Source organism: Somniosus microcephalus, chromosome 26 (genome assembly GCF_052327205.1).
Source record: "Somniosus microcephalus isolate GS21.2 chromosome 26, FLI_Smic_1.0, whole genome shotgun sequence".
Taxonomy (NCBI): Eukaryota; Metazoa; Chordata; class Chondrichthyes; order Squaliformes; family Somniosidae; genus Somniosus; species Somniosus microcephalus.
Genome location: NC_141012.1, coordinates 48,474,399 through 48,496,525, shown reverse-complemented (window position 1 = coordinate 48,496,525; position 22,127 = coordinate 48,474,399). Strand labels below are relative to the sequence as shown.

At 46.5% G+C, this 22,127-nt stretch overlaps 1 protein-coding gene across 4 annotated transcripts in view; it reads left to right on the top strand.

Moving 5' to 3' along the window:
• Positions 1–22,127, top strand: part of fli1 (Fli-1 proto-oncogene, ETS transcription factor) — a 91,469-nt gene that overhangs the window by 10,336 nt on the left and 59,006 nt on the right. For 3 of the 4 annotated variants that reach the window (XM_085968173.1, XM_085968172.1, XM_085968175.1), the window contains 4 exons: positions 940–1,145; positions 2,710–2,864; positions 3,336–3,539; positions 20,339–20,407. In XM_085968173.1, coding sequence (XP_085824299.1) covers positions 940–1,145; positions 2,710–2,864; positions 3,336–3,539; positions 20,339–20,407 — 634 coding nt within the window. The remainder of the gene's footprint in view (positions 1–939; positions 1,146–2,709; positions 2,865–3,335; positions 3,540–20,338; positions 20,408–22,127) is intronic. The other variant, XM_085968174.1, reaches the window with a different exon arrangement.

The following is a 22,127-nucleotide window of genomic DNA, read 5'->3' as shown; positions in this document are numbered from 1 at the left end:
AGCGGCAGGACTACAGCGTGTGAGTGATGTTTGCCATTGCCCCTGGCTGTCTCTGTGCCGCTGTGTGTAGAGGCGGAGGCTACGGGCTCCTCCAGTTAGAAACACAGCAAAAACAACAGGGACCCGCGCTTCAGCACCTTTAACCATTCAGATCGGCTTCAAGCCGTATCACAGCGTCGATGCTCCCTTCAAATGCTGCAGATCTGTTCAGTCTACAGACTGCCACATTCAGGACCCGCCGTTCGCACAGCATTCCTCCCAACTGTGTGGCAATCCCGATCATTCCCAGAGATTTCTGGGCTTTTTTTAAAAGAGTTGATGGAGAGACGCCCCTGCTGTAGAGGCACCAATCCATGCATAAAGGTTCCAGGTTCCAGACGCAATATTCTTACACCCGGTTATGCATCATTGTCCCGTTAGCTTTAATTGAAATAATATGGACCCTAAAAGTACTCAGTTAATAATTATTGAGTTAGTGGTTTCAAATGATGGACATCTCACACCCATAAACACACACACACAAACCCATGCCTACTCACCGGTATATACACACATACACTTATAAACACACAAATTTACAGAAACCCAAAACACTATATATAATATATATATATAAAATATACGGCAGAGAAGGAGACCAGATATATACACAGCAAAACTCGTTTGTCTTTAACGTGACGGTGGATTTAACAATCTGTGTATGATATTGATGAGCGCACACTTATTATTTTTATGTAATTATTTTAAATAATTAACCTGTTGCTATTACAATAACATATCATCTAACTTTGGTCTGGGGAGGGGGCGCTGTGTCATGAGTATGTTGTCCCTCTCTGAATATCTGCCTTATGTCGGAGGCTGCAGTTTCTGGAGTTGTGTTCGCGGTCCATACCTGTAACTCTCTCACTCTGCGCGCTGTGCTATTTGCCTTGTTTTCAGGAGGCCCTGTCGGTTGTGAGTGACGACCAGTCCCTGTTTGACACCTCGTACGTGGCTGCACACCTCCCCAAAGCGGATATGACGGCTTCAGCTGCCGCCGACTATGGACAAACGCACAAAATTAACCCTTTGCCTCAACAAGAATGGATCACCCAGCCTGTCAGGGTTAATATCAAGAGGGAATACGACCACATTAACGGCTCCAGGTAACATCGGATCAGCCAGCCCCGTTCCAACCAAGGCAGATCCCCCGGGCGGAACGGGGGGCCAGAGGGCATCATAGCCTGGATAACTCGCATTCAGCCCCACTCAACTTTTTGGAAATACTCCACAATCCTGATGTGATGCACTCCGAGAATTCCCCAGCCCAGTCTCATCCCATAGATATGGCCCTGTGGTGTTTGTAAAGGACAGCACTAAACAAGAAACAGAAAGTCACACATTGTCATTGCTTTCAACAGAATTGACCATTTATATTAAGTGTATTTCTATACACAACATTAAATAACGTTTGAATAGGCCCATTGTATTTATAGCATAACACACAAATAACTTGCATATAATATTTTTGCAGTCTGAATACTTTAGATAATATTCATTATAGGCCACAAGGGCCCAGTGCGCTGTGTGAATAGGCCCCAGGTACCCAGTGCTTCTCGGGGACGCACCTTGCTGCTTGCAGCCCCCAGTCTCCGGCACTGTCCGCTGGGAGGTGCTGTTCACTCTGTGCCCAAAGGGAAGGGTTGCCTCTCGGTCAGTAGTGAGGGCCGGATGATAATACTAAACGTCCAATTGAAATATCTTCTAACCACAACTAGTGTGCTTTCTGTGTGGATTAGTCAATATGGAACTGTATGAGATGCGGTCTATTATTATTATGGAATGGGGTCGTCGCAGACTCATTTCTAGTTGCCCTGAAAAGATGGGAGTGGGCCTTTTGCACAACTGAATGGATTGCTAGGCCACTTCATATATAGAGTCACATATAGGCCAGACCGGGCAAGGACGGCAGGTTTCCTCCCCTAAAGGGCATTAGTGAACCAGTTGGTTTTTTAAAATAACAATTCGACAGCTTTTACTGATTCCAGCTTTTTAAAATTGAATTCAAATTCTCAAATTGCAATGGTGGATTTTAAACTCACGTTCTCTGGATTCCTAGTCCAGTAACACAAGCAGCCACTACACAGCCATTGCCCCCTCTGCAATACACACTGAGACAGCTGAACATCTCGGCGACATCCTTCCCTTTCTTCCTCGACTTTATTTCTTAATTCACTTTTCTTTCTTCGCCATCTTTCTCAGTCCCCTTTAAAACTCATCGAAATACTCATTCTAGTTGTGCATTGGATGACATTGCCTGGGTTGATGTTATCAGGACACTGACGGGTCTTGCATTTGGAAAAGGGCAGGAATATTGAAGGTTAAATGCACAACGAGCAAGGCGAAATAGCGAACCAATCCAGAAGGACATTTCGTTGCACCTAGCGCACACAGAAAATCGTGCCCATATTTCCTTCAGTAGATGCGTTGTGTGTTGTATTGGTGTGAACAATGGATAATCCCCTGTTGACCGCATACACAAAGAGATGTAATTAAAGTGACTCAGTGCGGAGCCCGGGGAACTGCTGCCCACACTGTTAAGGGAACGGTAGGTCCGAAAGGGTGTAAGCAAAAGGCTAGGTGGAGAAATGGAGAGAGCTCACTGTGATGCACCTGTAGCTCTGGTATCGGTGTCTGTCTCCCTGACTCCTTTCTCCTGAACCCTGACAGGGACTCACCTGTAGACTGCAGTGTGGCCAAATGCAATAAGCTGGTGAGCGGCGCCGACACCAACCCTATGAGTTACAGCAGTTACATGGATGAGAAGAACGGACCTCCCCCGCCTAACATGACCACCAACGAGAGGAGAGTGATCGTCCCGGCAGGTAACTAGTCCCCAACACCGCCCGTGGGGTCGGGGTGGGGGTGCGAGAGGTAGCGTCGTCCTCTCTCGGTCCAGCTCGGCTCGGCCCAGCCCTCGGCACCGTCACATTCATGGAAGTCTGTCTCCACACACACTCACAGACCCAGAGGTGTTCCTCTCTCCGTTATTACTGTACTAAGGTGAAATACCAAGGATAAGACTCGACCACATCGCTAAAGTTGACTGAATTTGATCCAATTATGCACTGAATTGTCATTACCAGAAATTAGCCGAGTGGGTTGCATACATCTGGATTGTGTCATTCGGTCACTAAGTCGGCTGGGTGGGAGCTAAGCCCCAGCATTTACTTCACATAGGAGTGACACTGTCCCTTTAACTAGAACAACGTGTGGATTGCGGAGTTAATGTTGTGGAGTCGGTGCGGTTTGTGCAGGATTCTGGATGAGTTACTTAAATGACTGGTGCTTTGCAGATCCGACTATTTGGAGCCAGGAGCATGTCAGACAGTGGCTGGAGTGGGCCATCAAGGAGTACGGGCTGCTGGAGATCGACACGTCCGTCTTTCACAACACGGACGGCAAAGAGCTCTGTAAAATGAACAAGGAGGACTTTCTCCGCCTGACCTCCCTCTACAATGCCGAGGTCCTGCTCTCACATCTCAATTACCTCAGGGAAAGTAAGTGTCACTCCAGTTCTTCCCATCAGTCTAAGTGAAAGTGTCAGTGAGTCATTGCTGCTAGTATTAGGGCTCTACCGGTGTATTATTACATATAAACATTTAACTAGAGATGGTAACCTGCCCTGGGATTCATGGGTTGCGGTAAGCGTGTATTAGATCCCCAGCTCTTTGCTGCCAGTACTTTTCAATATCATTGTATTTAACTAATTAACCAGAAGGAAGCATTTCACCGACGCACCCTGTGTGGTCCTGCTGTTTTGAAATATTTGCAGCTTTCAAGGGAGGTGTCTTGGTAATTTTCCTGCGAGCTTCAGTATGAATGTTTAGAGGCTTTGCGTGTCCCCTTTTCACTCAGTGAAGCTCGCGCCTGTGGAAAAATCTCACACCTCCCGCTTTCTATCACCAGGGATTCAGAAAACTTGAATCGGTGCCGATGGGGTTAACTCAGTGTCGCGGGCGGGAACACCTTCATTTCTGGTCTAAACGTGTGTGTGTGTGTGTCTGGGAGCAGGACTGGGGTTGCAGGCTGCTTATATCTTTTATTGTTATTGTCACTTTTTGAACACTTGTTTTCGATCTGGTGCAGTCATGGCACATGAGGGAGCACCCGTGCCAGAGAGGAATCTATTCTATCAAAAGCTGCATTGTTAGATTCTTGCCCCAATCCATTGATGTAATAAACAGTCTGATCAAGAATTAAACATTGCCTATAGCCTGCCGCTGCAGTGTGTACTGCACACAATCCGACATCTCGTATAACTAAGTTAATATATTTTAATTAAATGTAATAGAATCAATCTAATTAGACGATTACATTATATTGTATTGGATTGGTGAATAGCTTGATCCCTTTTCATTTGCCATCGTAATCTCCTTTTCCTGTGTCGTAAACCAGCCTCTCTGAGCCTGCCCGCCTTGATTGTGGAAGGGCATTTGAGAGGAGACGCATATATATATACATTATATATATGAAATAACGTTATATGAGAAAGCGGTGTGGGATGGCAGAACCACAGGCAGAATCTCTGTCTGCAAGGAGCTGCACCATTGCCCGTCCGCCGACTGAAGTTTATTTCAATAAAGCGAATATTGTAAGACAGGAAAGTCCATGGGGGAATTCCGGGGGAATTATGTCCCGGCTCTTGGAGCTAAGAGATGGTTCGGTCTCTCTGAGGACTCGGATCTCAGATTTTGACAACGTGGCGTGTTTTCTTTGCTGTATTCGGCCATGCATTTCTGGGGATTTTCTAACGCAACGTGTTATAGACGGGGGTTTTCCGGAGGTTGGTTTCAGTGGAGCTGGAATTGGGTTCGATGGGATGAAAGTTCGGGATGAGCAGGTTGGACTGTCACAGGGATGTTGATAGATTTGTGTTTCAGTTTTAAAAGTCCTGCTCTTAATATATGATTTTATCTGGGTCCCTGATGACTTACTGTGCTGTTAGTCATTGTGACTCCTCTGTCCCTTTCTGTCCTCTATCTCTCTATTCCATACATTTAAAGGTTGCTTCTTGACACGTATTGTTCCATTGTATTGAACCATTGTTCAAAAAAGAGTGTAAAGATAAACCCAGCAACTGCGGGCCAGTCAGTTTAACCTCGGTAGTGGGGAAGCTTTAAGAAACAGTAACCAGGGACAAAATTAACAGTCACTTAGATAGGTGTGAATTAAAGCCAGCACGGATTTGTTAAAGGCAAATCGTGTTTCACCAACTTGATTGAGTTTTTTTGATGAGGTAACAGAGAGGGTTGATGAAGGTAATGCGGTTGATGTGTACATGGATTTCCAAAAGGTGTTTGACAAAGTGGCACCTAATAGGCTTGCCAGCAAAGCTACAGCCCATGGAATAAAAGGGACAGTGGCAGCATGGGTATGAAATTGGCCAAGTGGCAGGAAACAGAGAGTAGTGGTGAACGGTTGTTTTTCAGACTGGAGGAAGGTACACAGTGGTGCACCCCAGGGATCGGTTCTAAGACCACTGCTTTTCTTGATATATATTAATGACTTGGATGTGGGTGTACAGGGCACAATTTCAAAATTTTCAGATGACACAAAACTTGGAAGTATAGTGAACAGTGAGGAGGAGAGTGATAGACTTCAGGAAGACATAGACAGGCTGGTGAAATGGGCGGACACATGGAAGATGAAATTTAACACAGAAAAGTGTGACGTGATACATTTTGGTAGAAAGAATGAGGAGAGGAAATATAAACTAAAGGGTACAATCCTGAAGTGGGTGCATGAACAGAGAGACCTGGAGGTATGTGTGCACAAATTGTTGAAGGTGGCAGGGCAGGTTGAGAAAGCAGTTAAAGAGGCTTATGGGATCCTGGGCTTCATGAATAGAGGTATGGTGTACAAAAGTGTGGAAATTATGATGAGCCTGTATAAAACACTGGTTCGGCCCCAACTGGAGTATTGTGTCCAATTCTGGGCACCGCACTTTAGGAAGGATGTGAAGGCCTTAGAGAGGGTGCAGAAATTATTTACGAGAATAATTCCAGGCATGAGGGACTTCAGTTATGTGGATAGACTGGAGGAGCTGGGGTTGTTCTCCTTGGAGCAGAGACGATTGAGAGGAGATTTGATAGAGGTGTTCAAAATCATGAGGGGCCTGGACAGAGTAGAGAGAGAGAAACTGTTCCCATTGGCGGAAGGGTCGAGAACCAGAGGACACAGATTTAAGGTGATTGGCAGAAGAACCAAAGGCGACGTAAGAAAAAACTTTTTTTACGCAGCGAGTGGTTAAGATCTGGAATGCACTGCCTGGAAGGGTGGTGGAGGCAGATTCAATCTTATCTTTGAAAAGGGAGTTGGATACGTACCTGAAGGAAAACCATTTGCAGGGCTACGGTGAAAGGGCCGGGGAGTGGGACTAGCTGAGAGTCGGCACAGGCTCGACGGGCCAAATGGCCTCCTGTAATCATTCGATGATTCTATTCTTTGTATTGATTCTGTTCTATGTATTGAGGTGTAGATGGAAAGCTAAGATTAGAGTTGGGATGTAATTCTGATCTCACGACGAACACACTGACCCACATTGCCCAATGTTCCGACCCCAATAAATACCACCACAGTGGGTTGGTTCCTTTTTTGTGTTTTGTCTGCCTGAACCTAGCGTTTTAATCTGCCCTAAAAGTAGTTCAGAATTTCTAAGCGCGCGTTTATCTGTAGAAAATAATGATTGAAGTAGAAGAGATTCTGTTCTGGATGGGAAACATTAGTGTAAATCGTGGGTTACATTCTTGCTCTTCTCCATTACTCAGGAGATGCACAGCCTGTACCGTGTGGCCATTCGGCAGGGGCAGATGTCACTGTAGGGGATGACGCTGTCCGAGGCTTGGTACAAGGTCTGGAGAACAATCTCCGTCTCTGGGCAATGTTAAAGGCAGACCCCCGCCTGGGCTGGTTATCTGTATATGGTCTTGGGTTGTAAGTGTAGGAACAGCGTTAGTTGTGTGTTGCGGCCCTCTCAGACCAGTCCTACACCTGGGGGTTTTATAGTATAAATTACCAGCCCATGGCGTCGGAAATCCACAGCACTCAGACGTGAGGACAGTGCGGGCTCGGACACTCTTCGACACTCCCTGTTCAGTGTGTGCCCAGTCACGGCCCATTCTGACCGCTGCAATTGTTCTGTAATTCGGCCTGCACAGCCTGTGTTTCAGTCTATCCCAGAGAAGGACAGGGGTTCATTACCAGCGCTCCTCTAAAAATCCTAAAAAAAATGGTGCTTGGGGTTGGTGAGATTTGAGCGGTGCAGGATGTGAGAATATATCAGGGCACCTGGGGCGAGACTGTGTTCGGACTAAACTGGAGCACGGTTTTTTCCCCAAATGATTATAGCTTCAGTCTGAAGCGGTTTCAGGATCACAGCTCCTGCTGGGGGAGCATGCAAGGATTGGGAGCGATTAACCGTGGAGTAATTCTAGGAATTTTAGAACTAAAGCTGGAATTGCTCAAATGTATTGGGATTTAGATCTTGTTCAATGCTTAATCTGAGCGTACGAGACAGTCCTCTAGTTCAAAAAAGGTTAAACCCTCCTGATTAGCCCCAGCCCCTATAGTCAGCCTGCAGGGGCAAGAAGTTCATTGCTTGCTGCAAAATATTAGCTGACCTCCTCCTCTCGCCGCCACCCCCCCCCCTACACACATACATACATACCCACACATACACAGACATAGACACACATACATACAAACCCACACATACACTGACGCGAAGTTGATGGACCGCCTTGTTTAACCTCAGTTTAGTAACATTTCCCCCCCCCCCCATCCACTTGCGTTTAAAAATATAATCTAGTGAAATTTTCCCAATTATTACAGAGGCTAAGAGCAGAATAACATTTTAAATCAATAAAAGTGACAAAGATTTGATGGATGGGTTCATAAAAGTTATTAAAATATTCTGATTAATATTTAATGTCATAAACGTAATCCTAAAGTCACATTCTGCCCACATCATGTGTGTTCTACAAACTCTTAATTCAATTGCTAAGATGCAGCAAAATTCAATTGAAATAAAAGTCTTGGGTGACTATTTTAAACATTCGCAGTTTCGATTTCCTTGGACTAATCTTTACCTCATTCTGACAGTATAAGCGGCACATCGGCTCCTTAAACATTAAACACTTCGCTGCAGAATTCGTTAGAATTTCGTTAAAGTGTAAAGTGTTAATCGAAATGCTGAGAATCTTTCAGGCACGCTGTGCTGCGTGTCTCTATAAATAGCAACTGACTTGGAGAATGTGTGATGAACTGAAAGGAAAAGCAGCGAAAAAGGGGGAAAGGGACGAGAGGGGAAAAATAAACGAAATAATAAGATAAAGGAAACCAGAGGAAGGCAAGTCCACTGAGGGTTAACGGATGCGTCTTGGGTGAAGTCTGTTCTCGGCTCTTACTCAGACCCCATTCTCTGTACCAGAGCGAAAGTACAAGCGGCAACATTGCACATGCGGCAAGGTTGACCCTACACCCGAGCAAGGAGAGGGGAAACAGGCAGAATAACACAGATCGGCCCCAACCCAACAACTGCAGAATAGGGACAAGTGCTGCATTGTCTGTGAAGCGGCCGGAGATGTTCTGGACACGCGATAAGGCGCTGTGCAAATGCTCTCGGGTTGCACGCTCCGTGCCTCAAACGGTCACAGAGTCACACTGACTGACACCCCTTATTTCAATCTCTGGCACCATTATAATAAAACACCGCTGCTTCTGCCAAACTCTGTCTCAGGTGTCCCAGTGTGGGAGTGCCTTTAAGTGATGCCAGCTGCCGTTTTGCGTGCTCTCTTCAATTGTATTTATTTAAAGGTGATTGTATTTCGCATCATTACTGGTGTACATAGGTCTCCATTTTTTGAGGTAGCGTTAACCACAGGTTATAATTCAATCCAATGATGTTCGGGATTAAATATTTGCAGAACTGGTGCTTGATGTTACTAACCTGGGGGCGAGGGATTGAGGTTTTAATCCACGCAATCTTCCAAACTTTAAAAAGTTCTATCTTGGGCCTTTTCCCGGGAGGTAGTTGGATTCTGCTCTTCTGTCCAGCTCGCTCTGTTTTGGTGTGCGCCGATGCGCCGTGCTGTTAGCTGCAGTTCCCATTTCACTGTTGTCGTACTGGTGACTATTTCTTTTAAACTGTGCACCCTAACCTGCGGGGTATTTAACTTAAATCACAGAAAGAGTCAGCGAACGTCACAACGTGTCAGTAACAGAATGCGTTAACAACTTGAAATATTTGATTTAAAAAATCATTATAATCGTTGGCTTCTATCTAACTTAAAGAGACAGGACTATCCAATTCCTCAAACTGCTCAATAAAAGGAGTGTAGTCTCTTTAAAACAAAAAAAGGCGCGGGAGAGAGGTTAATTAGACAGGGCGGAATCAGAAGTTTCCACATGTGGTGTTATTACAATATTATTCTGGTAGTTCTTTCGGAAAGTACAGAAACAGAGGCTACACAGTCTGGTTGGTTTCATTTAAAGAAGCAGAGTTTTTATAGAATTGTATTCAACAAACACTTAGATATGCTGCAATTCAATTCAAAATGCATCATAGAATTTTACAGAACAGAAATAGGCCATTCGGCCCAACAGATCTGTGCCGGTGTTTATGCTCCACACGAGCCTCCTCCCACCCTCTTCATCTCACCCGAACAACATATCCTTCTATTCCTTTCTCCTGCATGCACTTACCTAGCTTCCCCTTATTATCATCAGAGAATATTTTTGTTAACCTGGGTGTGATGCTCTTAAGGTGAATATATGGTGTGGTTATTGGGTGCTCCAACACGCTAAGTAAATTCTTATCCTCTACGGTGATGGCCATTCCTGCACCAAACACATTTTTGGACTGAAACGGATTGCCTCCCCCACAATGCAGCTCTTCAGCTGCTCCGCCTGACCTCAGACATGCCAACTTTCCCTGATGGTCGGTGACTCACTTGCTGTTTTGCCATTTTCTAAATCTTACAGAAAACATCCTGAATCTTATGGTTTTGATTCTCTCATTTATTCACCGTTTAAGTCTAAATGTGGCATAACATACAGCATACCTCATAAATTAATCATCCTTCAAAACATTAAAGAATTTGTAGGTACACACACACAGACACACACACAGACACAGACACACACACACAGACACACACACACAGACACACACACAGACACACACCCAGACACACACAGACACACACACACAGACACAGACACACACACAGACACACAACCAGACACACAGACACACACACACAGACACAGACACAGACACACACACACACAGACACACAACCAGACACACAGACACACACACACAGACACACACACACAGACACAGACACACACACAGACACACAACCAGACACACAGACACACACACACACACAGACACAGACACACACACACACAGACACACAACCAGACACACACACACAGACACACACACACATACACAGACACACACACAGACACACAACCAGACACACAGACACACACACACAGACACAGACACACACACACACACACACAGACACACAACCAGACACACAGACACACACACACAGACACACACACACAGACACACACACACACACACAGACACATACACACACAGACACACACACACACAGACACACACACAGACACGCACACACACAGACACACACACAGACACACACAGACACAGACACGCACACACACAGACACACACACACACACAGACACAGACACACACACAGACACAGACACAGACACATACACACACAGACACACACACACAGACACAGACACAGATGCAGACACACACACACACAGACACAGACACACACACACACAGACACACACACAGACACACACAGACACAGACACAGCCACACATCGATTTTCTAGTACAAGTCATTGTGTGACAAGTATTTCTTACAGGAGTATAAGGTACCTGGCAAATTGTTACTCAATAAATAATACAAGTATATACTAGAAAAGGAAAACGTTGCAGGGCTATGGGGAAAAGCAGGGGAGTGGGTTTAATTGGACAGCTCTATTAAAGAGCTGCCACAGGCACAATGGGCTGAATGGCCTCTTTCTGTGTGGCCATGTACATCGTGACTGCTGCATTATTGGTCGATGTACATTTAGTTACTTAATTGTTTAAGTCTCTGGTCTTTTTAAGTGATTATTTTCCAGTTTTGCTATTCACCAATCATGTTTCATTTCTCCTGCACCACATTGCAGCCAAAAAATACACAATCATATTCTAATAAAAAAATCCTCCAACAAATCACTGCCAAGACAGTTCCCTACCCATTCCATTATATACACTTAAGCCCATTTACAACATAATAAACACGTTAAAAAAATCAAAAGTTCACAGAACAAATCACAAAAATACTCATAAATCTGCCCATCCCGCCTACAATCGTAACAACTACTCTCCACCTTAAGGCTGATGCAGCATAACCAAACATCCCAGGCCCCAATTTCCAGTAGCCAACACATGGCTCCATGCCTAGGACTTCTCTAATCGCTGTCTCTGACCCCTTAGCAGCTGCAAGCTTCACACTTCATCCCTTTGGCTGTCAACACTGATCTGTTCGTCACTTGCTCTCAAATTTACTCACCAAGTTATAGGCCCATTTAATCTGTTCTCCTCTCCATATAAACTCTGCTCCAGCCACACACTCCTGATAGGATTCTCCCCTCCCATAGCTCACCTCATGGTTGACATCCAGGCCGCTTGATGTTCTTGACTCTGTGCTGCTCATTGCTGTAGCGCTGGATCTAGATAATCTAAAAAAATACATTGGAATACTGATCAGACATATTGATTGCTTTAATAAAAAACTCAAGAGATTTAATCCCAAATTATGCAGTTTAAAGATAGGTACATAGTTTAGTTGGTAAATAGAACGATGAATGTGATTTTCTCCTGGATGTATTTTAAAGTAAGGGGAGGAAAGGAGGATTTATATTGAATACAAAAGGAAACTGAGGATTGCAAAACGTGATATGTAAAACAAACAAGTAACTGAGGGTAATTTAAATTATTTTAATATTCTGTTTCAAATTATGTTTCATATTTTCTGAGGCTGAACCAGACCATTCGCAACCTTAGCATTCTATCGGACCCTGAGATGAGCTTCCGACCCCATATCCGCTCCATCACCAAGACCTCCGACTTCCTCCTCCGTAACATCGCTCGTCTCCGCCCTGCCTCAGCTCATCTGCCAGTGAATCTCTCATCTATGCCTTTGTTACCTCTAGACTCGACTATACCAATGCTCTTCTGGCCGGCCTGCCACCTTGTGCCCTCCATAATATTGAGCTCATCCAAAATCCTGCTGCCCGTATCCTAACTCACACCAAGTCGCGTTCACTCATCACCCCAATGCTTGCTGACCTACATTAGCTCCCGGTCCGGCAATGCCTCGATTTTAAAATTCTCATCCTTGTTTTCAAATCCCTCCATGGCCTCGCCCCTCCCTATCTCTGTAACCTCCTCCAGCCCTACAATCCTCCGAGATCTCTGCACTCGTCCAATTCTGGTCTCTTGCACATCCTCGATTTTCATCGCTTCACCATTGGCGGCCATGCCTTCAGCTGCCTGGGCCCTAAGCACTGCAATTCCCTCCCTAAACCTCTCTGTCTCGCTACCTCTCTCACCTCCTTTGACGAAGCTTTTGGTCGGCTCTCCCAATACCTACTTACATGGCTCAGTGCCTAATTTTCTTCGATAACACTGTGATGCGCTTTGGATATTTTACTACGTTAAAGGCACTATATAAATGCATGTTGTTGTTATTGTCCATGAACAATATCACAGGACATCTACTATTGTATAAATATTAGCTTAGTAATCAAGCTGTATGTTTTCATGAAATTACTTTGTCTATCTTAACAGAGATGTCATTATATTGGCTTCAAATCTATTAATGTCCCTAAAGAAATTTCATACAATAGCATTAAATATTTCTACCACAAAATGGCGTAGAGCAACTAGTTGGGGGTTATTTTGGTGAAAGGGTGAAAACAGCTGCAAAGTGGGTGCTGTGCTAACAAGACACGCCTGTTTGAAAGTCTGGTTTTAGCACACAATTTCGGTCCTAATTGCTGATTACCATAATTTGAACTTGCCTGGAAGTGCTAAGTAAATTACCTGCAGGTTTAGCACTCAAGTGCTGATTAGATGCAATTTTTGTGGAGCAGTATATGTGGGCTCCGCACACCCACTTTCACTGAAGGTGTGGAGCGCTCTGGCTGACACACGGCGGCAGGTTTCAGGATGGCTCAGGGACCGAGGGGGAGGGCGCACAGGTTCTCGGACCCGGCACTCGAGGTCCTGGTGGAGGAGGTCCAGAGGAGGGGGGATGTCCTGTACCCACAGGGGGGAAAGAGTCCACCTCGCCCTCCTGTCCCTCTCTCCTGCAGCAGCTGGTGCTGCTCTGCCCGGCCTCATCTCCTCCTCCCATTCCTCCTGCAGTCCAAGGGGGACCCCTAGCAAGTTTCCCATGACCAAGCACTCCCTTTCTCCTGGTGACTCCTATAAGCTGTCCAATAAGGTAGAGTAGCACAGCACTGACTCTTTTTAGGTGAAGTTTTGATTGGTGAAGTCTTGACAAAGAGTCCCACAAAGTCTTCCGATATGTTTCAAAAGTCCTCTTTTTATCTCCATCAGCAAGTGAACAGTAAAAGGTGATATACCTTTAAGTAGCGTTTGTCATTCTTAGCAATGACTTATTTACTTCCGTTCAGCTGCTCACTGTTAGGAGAGGTCGTTAGATAAAGCCTTATCCACCAAAATGGCGTGCAGCCTCTTTAATGTGAACTAGCAGGCAATTTAAGTGGCAACCAGCCCCTTAATGATCCTCCGGGCAGCCGTTACTAGCGCTGGCTTCAACTCCTTTACCCAGATGGCATCTTGCGCTAAATGCGGGCTAAATCGGCGTTGCAGCTTAAGACCCCATCTTGGCCACCTCTTTAGCACCTAAAGTGTTTGGCCAAAATCACCCCCGTTCTCTCCTGTTACATTGCTCGTGGTCAGTTGCAGGATATGGTACAAGTTCAGTGTGTGTTCTACATGGGAACAAAGAGAAATGAGACAGACCTGGAATTTGGAAAGAATTTTGTGGAAGATGTGCTCAGAGATAGTGAAGTAAGTGTGTTCTGATGCAAACTTGACATCTATTATTGGGTCAGACCGACTGAACAGTCATTTAATACAGAATAAACTCAATTACAGGTGGAGCGTTCCCAGCTAGCATTACATCAGTACTGAGGCACATTTAATGATAGTTTTTTTTATTTTGTTTTTTTTATTTAGTTGGGACGTTATGCACATCAGATGTGTGATGTTCCCATACTCACATATCAGCTGGGTGAGCTGCTAGGCAGAGAAGGGGCTGGTTTGCCTAATGTTACCGTGAGCTTCTCATTCTCTCCTTATGTTCACTCTGATGGGCTAGTTGGTCCACACTAGTTAAAGCATGGAATTGGGATTTGGAAACAATTTTGTAAGAGATCTGCTCAAAATACTGTGAGGTTAGTTGCTTGTGACAAAAAAGAGAAAGAAAAAAGAGAAATAGATAGATAGATAGATAGAAGGGTATAAATAGATAGACAGATGGACAGATAGATAAATAGATAAAGAACTATTTTTACAAACCCATTTTTATTGTTCTTTTCCCATATTTTGATTCCATATTGCTTTATGACGTGTGGCTCAAACTCCACCTTCTGGACAAGTCAGGCTATTAGATTGAAAAACCAACAGTAGGGAATTGAGCTTCATGTCCTGAAGCCATTTCACCGTCCTCCCGGGAGCCTAGGCTAAAAGAATCCGAAGAGAGGTGTTACAGCAGATGGAAGATCCATGCTTGGCACTAAGGCACTGGGTGAGGCACATTCGATCTCTGGATTGCTGCATTCTCAGTCTTTAATGCAGTGGGGGGGTGCCAGTTTGGGCCCAGTTATGACTCCCTATTGCTCCTCCTCACTGCCGTACATCTCCAGGCAGCCAGCCCAGAATGGCATTGGCCATGGGCCAGTATGAGGTTGCCCAGTTTCTTAGTGACGGGTGCTGCCTGGCTTGGTTAGGAAATTACAGCCTTACAAAATTCTGAAAATAACACAAAATCCAAGTAAGCATTTAAAGTGCAGCATTAAGAGAAGTGTTGTGAGCGAGGAGTCACACCCACATCGGTTTTACTGTCCGTAGCATTCTCCAGACCCCAAAAATATGGACCTCAAATGAAACAAAACACATCCCAGCCACAGAGTCACAATTTAATTCTACTGTGTAAATAATCCTCTGTGAAGTGATTGGATTGCACTGACTGAAGTCTAGTGGCTGAGAGGGTTAGATCAGGTCCTAGTCCTGCAACACGAATTAACGATGAAAGGTGCAGCGCGGAGGCGTAACCATGTGTAAAGAATTGTGGAGACATTAGAGGCAATTAAAGTTTGTGGATGTGAGTTTCTGATAGCTTTCAGCCTGAGGTGGGGTTTGCTGGATTAGGGCCATCTACTCAGTGGAAGTGATGGTGGATAAAACAACATCCCGTTCAATACAAATGCAAGAGTGGGTAGGGGAGCAAGTGTTGCTATTGACCATTTGGGGCGGTCACTTTTGTCAGGTGGGTTGGGTGATGGGTGGGATCGAGCAGACCAGCTGTGTCTTGCAGTAGGAGGGATGGTGCTTGGTTTAGTTTGTGGTGAGAGCAACCGCTACTCTCCTCTTTCCAGAACTCTCTTTTAGGAGAAATTAGTTTTTCTAAAAGGGTGCATTTTTTGCTGTATGTAATTAAATGAGGTGATGGAGACATCTGATTCCATTCATTAACTTTTTTATGGGGAAGGGCACACATAGCAAAATATTTTGGGCAGGCAGGTATGTGTCTCAGTCATTCCCCAGTGACTGTGTGCATGGTGGAGTGTGGAATAAGGCAATTGTACCCAGTCCCCTTACTCTCATACCTGTGAGGTACCCTGTATTATCTCACTTTAATTCCTTTAAGAAAAATCCCTCATTTCTTCATATTACACCATACCCAGTAACCCTGATGCATCGTGCGCCTCTCCATGGAACTGTTTCTAATGGCTTAGAAAAGGAAGGTGGGTTACTTTTCATTTTAAAATAGGATGATGATTTACCGAAAGGAAACCTAGGTGGCAAAATAAACAGTAACACTTGATTGGGGTTCAGGAGGTGAAGGTTATTTAAATTTGGTATAAACAAGATACGACTTTGTCACTGGCGAGTTATTGGGTGTCTGTGCTAGTGTGATACAGATAGGCCAGTGCCAGACAGCCTGGAGTTGAAAGTGGCTTCAATGAATGCTGAACAACAGAGCCAGAGAGATAGGCTGAAGGGAATTCTCCATCTATTTAAATGTCAGCCTGGCTCAGTTGGAAGCGCTCTCCCCTTGGAGTCAGAAAGTTGTGGGTTCAAACACCAAGAGACCTTGTGGACACAATTTAAACCAACAGGTCAGTGCAGGACTGAGGGAGTGCTGCATTGTTGTCTTTCAGATGAAACATTAAACCGAGGCTCGGTCTACTTGTTCAGGTGGATGCACTATTTGAAGAAAAGTAAAAGGGGAGAAATTGGGCACCTTAGCACCTCCCATTATTGCCTCCGGGGGGGCGCTAATGGGGTGCTAAGCGCTTAACGACCCGGCGCGGTGAGAATATCGCCTACCACTATATTCAGCGGGAGGTTTGCGGTGGCAGTATGGCGTTGCGCCCCGATCTCCTTCGCCCGGAGATCGTGACGTCATCACCATGCGCATCGCCCCGGTACGCCCCCCGAACATCGGTTCCGCCCCCTGCAGCATTGCCGGGTGAAAACACCGACAGCTGCAGGAGGCGTTCATTGGGAGGCACTTCGGGGGCGATACTTAAAGGCGAGGTAAGTAAAAAAAATTCTGAAATGCTCTCTCTTTTTTTTCCCTTGTCTTCGCCAGCGATCAATCAGCCCGGCCTCTGCTGCAGGGCATCGGGCTGATTGGGCCAGATCGCGGCTGCCGTCGGGGACCAGGTAAGGTTTCCCCCTGCAGAACCTGCAGCGATGGCCCTTCCCTTTAAGGGAGGGAAGGAGTCTTCCAACACGGCAGCGCTGCGCGGCCCGGTGTGCAGCACCTACCGCCCCGCCTGCTGCCTGTTGTGCTCCAGGAAGGAAGTGAAGCTTGATTTAGCGCTCCACTTTCTTCCTGGAGCGCAAACCCCGAATTTTTTAAAAGTTGAAAACCATTAGCGCCTGGTGCTACTTTACCCAACTTTTAAAAGTTAGCGCCCCAAACGGGGCGACACCGAAAATCCCCCCCCCAAAGCATTTTCCCAGTGGCCTGATCTACAAGCCACCTTCAACCAACTGCAGCAAAACAGATTGGGAGTGAAATTGGTCTGCGCCAGTTGCAATTAAACGGCTCATAGTGAATTGGCAGATCGTTCTACACCATGCCCAAATTTCTTTCCATTGACTTCAATTGGGCGCGGTGTGAAACAGTGCTATCAAGAGGTGCTTACTCACCAATAACCTGCTCACTGATGCCTAGTTGGGTTCTGCCAAGACCACTCGGCTCCTGACCTCATTACAGCCTTGGTCCAAACATGGACAAAGGAGCTGAATTCCAGAGGTGAGGTGAGAGTGACTGCCCTTGACATCAAGGCAGCATTTGACCGAGTGTGGCATCAAGGAGCCCCAGTAAAACTGAAGTCAATGGGAATTAGGGGGGAGGGGGGTGGGAAATGCTCCACTGGCTGGAGTCATACCTAGCATAAAGGAAGGTGGTTGTGGAGATTGAAGGTCAATCATCACAGCCACCGGACATTGCTGCAGGAGTTCCTCAGGGCAGTGTCCTAGGCCCAACCATCTTCAGCTGCTTCATCTATGACCTTCCCTCCAACATAAAGTCAAAAATGGGGATGTTTGCTGATGACTGCACTGTGTTGAGTGCCATTCACAACTCCTCAGATAATGAAGCAGTCCATGCCCGCATGCAGCAAGACCTGGACAATGTTCAGGCTTGGGCTGATAAGTGGCAGGTGGCATAGTGGTTAGCACTGTTGCCTCACAGCGCCAGGGACCCGGGTTCGAATCTGGCCTCGGGTGACTGTCTGTGTGGAGTTTGCACATTCTCCCCGTGTTTGCGTGGGTTTCCTCCGGGTGCTCCGGTTTCCTCCCACAGTCCAAAGATGTGCGGGTTAGGTTGATTGGCTATGATAAAATTGACCCTTAGTGTTAGGGGGATTAAATACGTGGGGTTACGGGGATAGGGTGGGATATGTGTTGGTGTAGTGGTTACGGGGATCGGGTGGGATATGTGTCGGTGCAGGCTCGATGGGCCGAAATGGCCTCTATCTGCACTGTGGGGTTTCTGTGATTTCTGTGATTCGCACCACAGAAGTGCCAGGCAATGACTATCTCCAACAAATGAGAGTGTAACCACCTCCCCATGACATTCAATGGCAATACCATCACCAAATCCCCCACCATCAACATCCTGGGAGCCACCATTGACCAGAAAATTAACTGGACCAGCCACATAAATACTATAGCAACAAGAGCAGGTCAGAGGCTAGGTATTCTGCAGCGAGTGTCTCACCTCCTGACTCCCCAAAGCTTTTCCACCATCTACAAGGCACAAGTAAGGAGTGTGATGGAATACTCTCCACTTGCCTGGATGAGTGCAGCTCCAACAACACTCAAGAAGCTCGACACCATCCAGGACAAAGCAGCCCGCTTGATTGGCACCCCATCCACCACCTTAAACATTCACTCCCTCCACCGCCAGCGTACCGTGGCTGCAGTGTGTACCATCTACAAAATGCACTGCATCAACTCACCAAGGCTTCTTCGGCAGCACCTCCCAAACCCGCAAGAACAAGGGCAGCAGGCACATGAGAACACCATCACCTCCAAGTTCCCCTCCAAGTCACACACCATCCTGACTTAGAAGCATATTGGCCGATCCTTCATCGTCGCTGGGTCAAAATCCTGGAACTCCCTCCCTAACGGCACTGTGGGAGTACCATCACCACACGGACTGCAGCAGTTCAAGAAGGCGGCTCACCACCTTCTCATGGGCAATTAGGGATGGGCAATAAATGCTGGCCTTGCCAGCGACACCCACATCCCATGAACAAATAAAAAAAGAGGCTGCTGATTCGCTATGAGCTCGTTTTGCGCTAGTGGCGGAGACCAATTTAACCCAATCATAGCTCATTTATTTGATTTTCTGTTTGTGGATTTTTGCCACGTGCAAATTGGCTGCCAAACATGCATTGAAATAAAGTAATTCCTTGGATGTGATGCACTTTGGGATGTCCTAAGCATATGTAGGATGCTCTATAAATGCAACTTGTTTATTTCCATCTTGTGTTCTAATTTTTTTAAATGATAAAATAGAGCGGTCTAGATAAAGCACAAAGCCATAAGTGGGTGATTTTTATCATATCACATTGCTGGCCAAAGCATATCTGGCTTCTGACACTTCTAAGATGGTAAAATAAGTTTAAGAAGTATTTTTGAAGCTTTGAAGAAAGCCACTTAAGACGCTTTGTGATTTTATTTTGTCATCTGTTGAAGCACTGCAAGCAATTGCCTGCATTGCTGCCTCTTCTCCCACATCTCATCATTCAGCATCACAGTGTAGCAGAGCCTGGTCTCCAATCGTCTTGGATCCCCTTGCCGTTGGACCAAGACCTTGCTCTGTCAAGCCCGTGTGGTAGCTGGTGTGCAACCGCCAGAATTCACGCACAGGCATCTCCCACCCTTTAAAATGAAGTTCGGGACCTGGAACGTCAGGACCCTCATGGACAACCCCAACAGTGACAGACCGGAACGCCGTACTGCTATCGTTGCCTGGGAGCTCAGACGTTTTGACATTGATATCGCCACCCTAAGAGAGACCCGGCGGGCAGAGGAAGGCCAGCTCAAGGAGCAAGGTGGTGGTTACACCTTCTTCTGGAAAGGCAACAACCACCGTCTGCCCCACCTGTGACAGTGACTGTAGGTCCCGCATTGGACTTATCAGTCACCTGAGAACTCATTTTTAATGTGGAAGCAAGTCATCCTCGGTTCCGAGGGACTGCCTAAGAGAGAGAAAGAGAGTATCAGCTATGAGATGTGTGCGATTTGCAAATGCTGTGAAGGGTTTACTCGGATGTTGATGGCATGCACCCAGTGTGGTCCTGCCAATTTGGGGAGTTTTACAGAGTGATACTGTAATGAACTTGCATACTGTTGGATGTTCGTTGCAGGTCTTTAATTAACTGGTTGCTATATCTTCTGTAGGTAGCTCTCCACTAAGCTATTCCACGTCATCTCATACTGACCAGTCAACACGTCTCCCAGCCAAAGAAGGTGGGTTCACTTTGCTTCCTTTAAACTGCCCTTTTTAACAGGAGAGTTTGAAATATAGCTGAAAGGCACTTTTGGTTTTGTTAAGGTCAATACAGTCTCAATGTGTTAAAGATAATGGGGGAGAAATTGGGTGGAGCCGCAAACGGGGCGCCAAGCTCGCCTGGGCGCCAGATTTTGCGCTGCGATCGGAGCAGCAGCGATCGCCGGAAATTCAGCTTGAGCGCCCCAAGAGGGACACGGGGCGAGGCTCGAGGCGCTCCGCGTCCCTGTTAGGGCGCTGAAACTGAATATCGCAGCGCAACGTGCCACAGCGCCACACGCTGCGGCACGGCGCGCTGCGGTACTGCAGGCCTTCCTCCCATTCTTAAGGGGGAGGGGCCTGCACCAGCGCGATGAGTGATCGCGAGTGCCGGCAAAAGAGCCCGGCACTTCTCCTCGGTGCCGGGCTCTCAGAAAACAGCCGGCACTGCCCGGGGGAAGAACAGGAGGCCAGGGACGGAGGTGCTGGCAGGCGGCCGCCGAAAAAACGGCCGCCCCGCACCTCCACCTTAATTTACGCCACTGCCGCCACAGGTAGGCCCTGTGAACCGGGCGCGATTAGCGAGCAGCGCTACAGAGGCAGTCGCTGCCAAATATCGCGATCGGGGCGGTAGCGGGTCGCTGCGCACACCGATGACGTCATCGGTGGCGGCGCAGCGCAACAGGCTAACGCCGCCATTAGCGCCCCAGCTAAATATCGCGGGAGGCGTGGCCAGTGGCGCTAAAGCCACTGAGTGCCGCTAAAGCCACTGAGTGCCCTCTTTAGGCGCTAACTGGTGGCGCAGTCCACCGAATTTCTCCCCCAATATGTGATATTGTATCCATGTCCCCAGGTTGCACTGTAAAAACAAATCCTCAGTTAAAGGGAACTTCTGTGCACAGGCGCACCTCCAACATCTTCCTCCTCCCTGCATTCTCATTGATTCACTGGGGTAGATTCTCGACTTACCAACCATGCAGGAAACTAACAACATGCATCAGCCTCCATTAAAGAAACTGCCTGATTTGTGTTTCCATTGGAAATGAAGTTCAGGTGGTTTCCCGAATAAGCAGCCAATCCGTAATGAAGGTTTTATGCCTGGGTGTCAAGTTGAACATCTACCCCACTGTATCATCTCCTTTAATAACTCATCCTTTCCCTAAATATGCAGCCCCTTACCTTCCACATTCTCCCCTTACTCCCACAATCTACAAGATTTTAAAATCCAAGCTGGATGTTACCTCAATGGCCGCGAATCGGCAGCCCGTTTTATATCTTACCTGATTTGCATTGATTTGACTGCAGCGCTGCACGGAAATGTCCTCGATAATTTGGGCCGTTCCTAAATTATATCCACCAAACCCCCTCAGCTCATTAGCACAGGACCGCCGCCTTGCAAAAGACCAGCGAACGCGGGTTTCCTGCATTTATGCCGGTTCTGAATGGGTGTAAATTTATGTCAAACATTGTGGGGGCAGCAAGGCCCGAAGTCAGTGTTTCCAGCGTGTTGTAGTGAATTTTTAAAACATTTTTAAAATTTCTCCTTACTGAGACCTGCACTGTATTTTTGCAATCTTTTAATGCTTTATTATGGAATCGGAAACTGTTACATTGAAAAGAGAAACGCTGTCTATATTGCATTTTCTTAAATGTGCTTAATGTGCAGATAATGGGCTCGATCTATACTGGGGCGAGATCTGC